Source organism: Neodiprion lecontei, chromosome 7, assembly GCF_021901455.1.
Source record: "Neodiprion lecontei isolate iyNeoLeco1 chromosome 7, iyNeoLeco1.1, whole genome shotgun sequence".
NCBI classification, from domain to species: Eukaryota; Metazoa; Arthropoda; class Insecta; order Hymenoptera; family Diprionidae; genus Neodiprion; species Neodiprion lecontei.
Genome location: NC_060266.1, coordinates 11,671,232 through 11,677,669, shown reverse-complemented (window position 1 = coordinate 11,677,669; position 6,438 = coordinate 11,671,232). Strand labels below are relative to the sequence as shown.

Below are 6,438 nucleotides of genomic sequence, written 5' to 3'. Positions count from 1 at the left end.
ATCATCGAAGTGCTCACCAACGTCATTAACCTCCCAATCGCTGTACAGTCGATACATCACTTGCAGCTAAGAATAGTTGATCAAGATGGGGAATTAATTAATTTTCGTGGTGAAACCAAAGGCGTTCGATTACATGCGAAATCTCAAAAATCATGGGGATTGTGTTTGAGACAAAAAGTTCTGGTGGCAGCTATAAAAGCAAGACATTACGGCCAAACATTATCGGTCGTCAACCGTCTCCAACGAGGCTGAGATCTCTGACGAAGCTGACGCTCCGACCACTTGGTTTCTTCAAAGTTTAGGACTTCGATTACGTGGACATTTGGAACAATAAGAATTCGCATTCGCTGCATTTTGTCTGTATTAACATGGAGAAAACGATAAGAATACAGAAACCCACAACATTCGACGATTCGATTACGCACTCTGAGATTGATGCTCATCAGCCGTTTGCATCATCTACCTTCCAGAACGACAATGAGATCTATATTGTTGTTCAACATCAATACTTGTGTCTACTGCCCAGTAAAAGCTCTCTACACATTCATGGAAAAATCACAAAGGATGATTGTGTGGCTGCGGTGACGGTTACGAAATTGATCAATATGGCAGTTTGCCATTTGTTTGAGAAAGTCCGATATGGGTTGAACGGTGTAGAGATTGATCGGAATAGAAATGTTGGCATCACCAGCACTATGAAGAAATACGTATCCTTGAGTCCAGGCCAGGAATATAGTCTGGAGAATACCGGGTGGTTGAGTGGGGACAAGGAACTAACCGATGCCGCTGAAAATTTCAATGTTGTTTTACCGTTCAATTATGTGCTAGGCTTCGCCGAAGATGATCGTCGAGTCATCGTCAATGCAAAACATGAGTTAATCCTCACACGTTCCAACACTAATTTGAATGCCGAGATTCAGGCCTCGGCGACGGAAAACTTCAAAATCACCCTAAATAAAATCGAGTGGTTGTTGCCCTACATCAAACTGGCAGATAAACCGAAAATCCAGCTACTCAACTACATTGCCAAGGATCTGGCCATATCCATGAGTTTTCGTTTTTGGGAAACGTACGTGTATCCCATGCTCCTATCAACAACGCGGCATACATGGTCAGTTAAAACATCGACGCGGCTTGAGAAGCCGAGATATGTCGTTCTAGGATTTCAAATTGCGAGGAGAAACGAGCCGCTGAGAAATGCCAGCGTATTCAATCATTGTCGGATCAGAGATGTAAAACTCTTCCTTAACTCACAGTGCTATCCCTACGGAAATATGAATCTTGATATATACAATAATCAATACGCCATTCTCTATGATATGTATATTTGGTTTCAAATGACCTCCTACAACAAAGAAGCTGAGCCTTTCCTTTCAAAGCGTGAATTTATGAACCGAGCCCCCCTCATCGTCATCGATTGCTCTAAGCAGAACGAAACATTGAAAACTGGACCTGTGGACATTCGATTGGAATTTGATTCTAGCATTGCGTTTCCACCGCACACTTCTGCCTACTGCATGATCTTGCATCACCGCATTGTTAAATATAATCCGATTAGTCGTACTGTGAAGAAATTCGTATAATGTAAGTAACAATAATCTGTAGCCATTAGTATATAAAAAAAAAATGCGAACTTTAAAAATCATGCGGTTATTTCACCTGTATTCCACACCAATCATGAGTACAAATATTTATTTTTGAAGCACTTTCTTAGAATGGAAAATAAGCCTGTCGGTAAACTATTCGCCATTCCCGACGTATCTGGTTGCGGTGTCGCCATCCGGTCAATTAGCGTAAAAGAATGCATTCGAAGTAGGTCGGCAGTATCATTTGTGAAACAGTATATTCCGCCAGCCATTTTGCAATACCGCGGTTGAGTTAGGTTAGGCCGGTAACACATCGACCGCATGCCCCGTCATCTAATGTCAGCCATCTTGTTGTTTACATTGGTTAGGTTAGGCTAGGTTAGGTTGGGTTGGGTTGGGTTCCCCCACGTCGGTTATCACCTTGTCGTGGTGTGGGGGCTTGTCAGCCGCAATGAATCCAGAGGACCCGATGACTAGTGTCCTAAGAATCCCTCAGCAAAGGCGAGACTGGACGAGCGACTACTCAGCACAACCGGCTCAGCCTCCCGAGGCTGGATGAGGGAATGGTGAGGGCTGTATTGGGAGATCAATAAATGGCATGCGGTCGGGACCTTTGAGAATATTCCACCAAGAATAGCCAGGGCCGGACTAGTAATCCACCGACCAGGGCTGCAAAAAATGTCTGTACCTTTCCTGTGGGTTTCTGGGAATCCGCAGGTTTAAAGTGGGAAAACCGCTATTTGCAGCTGGCTGAAGCCAATCGGAGGGTTGAATCTTGGATCTCGGGCGCATGTATGGAGGATTATCTGGTCAGTTTTTCCTTATACCCGAAGCTGGTAGGGTATTTCCGGAAAGGTCTTACCCAAATGGGGGTCTACCCTGGCTCGGATTGACAGGGGTGTATAGTCGAAGCTTCTTCATAGGCGAAGTTGCCTCGTAGTTTTGAATTGAACCCTTTTTTATTAGTGTGAAGGATAGAGGTTGAGGTTTTCTTGAATGAAAAACTCTCGCGTTTGTGCCATCGAATTATGAATGCTTATTGGCTCTTGTGGGAAAAGCCTTACGGCATAAAAACCCACGAAGTATGAACGTGTATTTGTGAACGTATGAAAGCATGTGTCGATTGTGTATATGAATAGGTATATGCCGGTTACAGCCCGTTTAGCTCATGCCACCGCGATCTCGAGTGCGTTTTCGTACTGCGATTTTTGTTTTATTCGATTCGATCGAATTTCGCATGATTTGCGTTTGCCTTACTCCGAGGAGCGAACGTATATGAGAGTATGATTGGTGTTGGTAGTACATCAAGAGCGCTCGGGCTCGTTGTATGATGAAAGGGTGCAAGACCCTTGGTATGTGTGTATGGGCACTTGCTCCCGTGTAGAATGAGAGACACTCGGGCCGTACTCATCTACTTTACTCCGTAGAGCAAACGTATACGAGAGTATATTTGAGCCTCTCGTCTTTGGTCGTGGTACTAGAGAACGCACGGCGTCACTCACGATCGTCACTAGACGGACGACTTAACTGCACTGTTTTAAAAAATGCGTGATGCGCGCTCGCCTCCTCGTCTACGCGAGATTTGGCATCCCTGCGGAGACGAATCGTTCGAGCGCGGCTCGCACGGAGATCGCAATGACACGGGCACAAAACGACGCTCAGGCACTGAACAAGGGGAATCCCCCGAACGGATGACTCTACAGTGGTAAGGGGGGAGGGGGGGATTGCATGGAAAGGACCGACCACCCGACAAGCTGATAGTAGCCTCCGTGCGAGTATGGGGGATAGGGTTTTTACCGGCGGGGATAGATACCACACCGCAGTGCAGCTGCCATGATGGCCGAACCGTCGTAAAACACATAACAATTAAAATGGCTTTCATAACAAACACAAACCTAGACTTAAATGAAGATGATAAGGACTTTGAAGTTTTTCAAGTGGACCCCTTTACGAGAAGGTCCAGTATGCAGCGGATACCCCTGCTGCCCAAGCGGGTCAGCAGCACTGATAAAACAGCGAGGGTACCGGTGCCGCTCCCCACCAAGGGAGCGATGCCTAAGGCCATAAAGGAGGGGGCAAGGACAATAAGTTGCCCCAGCGCCAGCAGCATATACACGGAGATAAGTGGGAGGGATAAGCTGAAGTCCCTGGGTGCTCTAATTGAGGGCATGCAGGGCCTTACGCTGGCCTATAGGAATACCCACATTGCGGTAAGAGAGGACGTCATCAAGGCGGCTCAAGTCGTCGGCCAGGTAAAGAGAGCCTGGGACATGATGGAGAAGGAGTTGGCGGCAGTCAAGGCTCCACGCGCGACAGTGGACAAGGCGACCCAGACAGCGGGAGAACCTCGGCAACCACCGCAGCAACAACAACAGGCAACCGTCCAGGAAGTGGTGACGTCAAAGAAGGAGGAGATTTCTCTATCCGCGGGGGCGGCAAAAAAACGGCCGCGCCCCGAGGAGAAAGAGGAGGGGAATAAGAAAGCCTGGAGCGAGGTAGTGAGGAGAGGCCGCCCCAAGAGGCCAGCCAAACCCGCTACCTCTGCTCCCCAGCCAACCCAGAAGACGACAGCGGTGGCCCAGCCGAAGGGTGGGCCCAAAAGGAAGCCGGTTTGCCCCGATGCGGTCTTGATAAAAGTAGCAAGCGGCAGTAATTACGCCGACGTGCTCAAAAAGGTCAAGGTGGGCGTGGACCCGGACAAGGCTGGTGCCAACGTCACCGCGGTAAAAAGAACTGGGGGGGGGGGTGACGTCCTCCCAGAGATGAAAGGTGTTAGCGGTGCTCGGTCTCTGAACGAGGCGGTCAGAGGGGTTCTGGGGGAGGAGGCGAAGGTCTCGACTCTGGAGCCGTCCATGGTCGTTGAAATCAGAGACCTGGACGAGGTAACCACAGAGGGGGAAGTTAAGGCGGCCCTGTCGGAAGCCCTGAAGGCCCCTCTGGCTGAACTGATAAGACTAAGGCCGGGTTTCTGGGGAACACAGACCGCGCTGTGCAAAATGCCAGAGCGGACTGCCCGGATACTTGTGGCCCTAGGCAAGATCAAGATATGGTGAACCGTCTACCGGATCCGGGAGAGGGTCGTGGTAGATCAGTGCCACCGGTACCAGGGGTACGGGCACCACGCAACACCGTGCCTTGGGCCCGATAATTCCAACGCCTGTAGAAAGTGCGGTACGGAGGGGCACAAGGAGAGGGAGCGCCAAGGATCTCTTCCGAGGTGCCTGACCTGCAGGAACCGGGGTCTGAGAGGGGACCACTTTTGCGGGAGCGGCTGCTGCAGTTCGTTCAAGGAGGAACTACAGAAAGCTAAGCTCCGGCAGGGAAGGAGGGCCATCGGGAGGGTGAACAACAGCACACCAGCCATGCGGGAGACGGGCACGGCGGGGGTTGCGGCAATAATGCTCTCCCCTACCACGCTTGGAGTATCATTCGGGCGGAGGCTCAAGTTTTCCACTACAGCATGCCAGGAGTGAGAGGGAATGCCACTGCGGGACCCGGGGGCGGACCTCGAGTAGTAATCCTCCAGGTCAACCTCAACCGGAATCGCGCGGCCCAGGACCTGCTGACCCAGACCACCGCTGCTCAAAGGGCCGGGATTCTGATAGTCTCGGAACCCAGCGGCGCGGGGAAGCAAGGAAGCTGGCTGGTGGACCGGTGGGGGGACGCGGCAATAACGGCGACGAACAACCTCCCGGGCACCTTCACGCTTGAGGGAAGAGGGGAGGGGTTCGTCTGGGCGAGAACGAGTGGCTTCACCATCTTTAGCTGCTATTTCTCACCCAACGTCGCGATCAGCGACTTTATGGCCCAGCTGGACGACCTGGAGACCATCATCCGGTCAACAAGGGGCAGGATCATCGTGGCCGGGGTCTTCAACGCGAAGTCACCGAGCTGGGGGTCCTCGCAGCTGGACAAGAGGGGCCAAGCCGTCGCCGAACTCCTGGCAAGACTCGACCTCCTTCCGATCAACGAAGGCAGCGCATCAACGTGGCAGAGGGCGAGCTTGGGCTCCTCGTCCGTCATCGACTTGACGGCGGGAACTCTAGGGATTGCGGTGGAGATGACAGGGTGGCGAGTCTTGGAAGACGAGAGTCTAAGCGACCACCGCTACATCTTTATGGTGTGGACTCCCAGGACGAGGCCGCGCGCTAGAACACCTTGCAGCATCGAGAAAGGATAGGTGGTGAGGAAGCTGGACAAGGACGTGATGTCCAGCTTCCTCAGGAGAGAGAAGGATCAGCGGAGCGCGGACGCAGCAAGCAACGAAATAGACATCCTGGTGACCACCATTGAAAAGGCCTGTGATACGGGGATGCCCAAAAGGAGACCTCCCAAGGGCAAAACCGCAACGCACTGGTGGAACGAGAAAATCGCATCCCTCAGATCCCAGTGTGTCAGGGCCAGAATGCAGGAGCAACGGCGGAGGGCAAGAGGGGAAACCACCACAGCACCCGGCGTAACTGCATACAAAGCGGCAAGGAAGGCCCTTCAGGATAAAATAAAGGCCAGCAATGCCAGATGTTGAGAGAAGCTCCTCAGGACGGTCGACGAGGACCCCTGGGGGCTATCTTACAAGTTAGTATCTAGGAAATTAGGCGGTTCCAGGCAACCGGACGACCCAGGGGTGGTGAAAAGGGCCCTTGACGAGCTCTTCCCAATCCACGCCTACGTCGAAAGGCCTAGCCGGGCAGAGTTTGCAGCTGACCCGCCGCAACCAATCACGGAAGCGGAGCTGGTCGAGGCCGCTAGGAAGATCAGTAGGGGAAAAGCCCTCGGTCCTGATAGGATCCCCAACGAGGCTTTAATAGCAGCGGTCGATGTCGACCCGGCACTGTTCCTGAGGGGCTACAAC

The 6,438-nt window shown here is 51.8% G+C and overlaps 1 protein-coding gene across 1 annotated transcript; it reads left to right on the top strand.

Annotated features, from left to right (window-relative positions):
• The first annotated feature begins 5,046 nt into the window (after window positions 1-5,046).
• On the top strand, window positions 5,047-5,766 carry LOC107227690. The gene has a single exon (XM_015668910.1). The coding sequence runs from the start codon at window positions 5,047-5,049 to the stop codon at window positions 5,764-5,766; it is 720 nt and encodes a 239-aa protein (XP_015524396.1).
• Window positions 5,767-6,438: the final 672 nt, after the last annotated feature.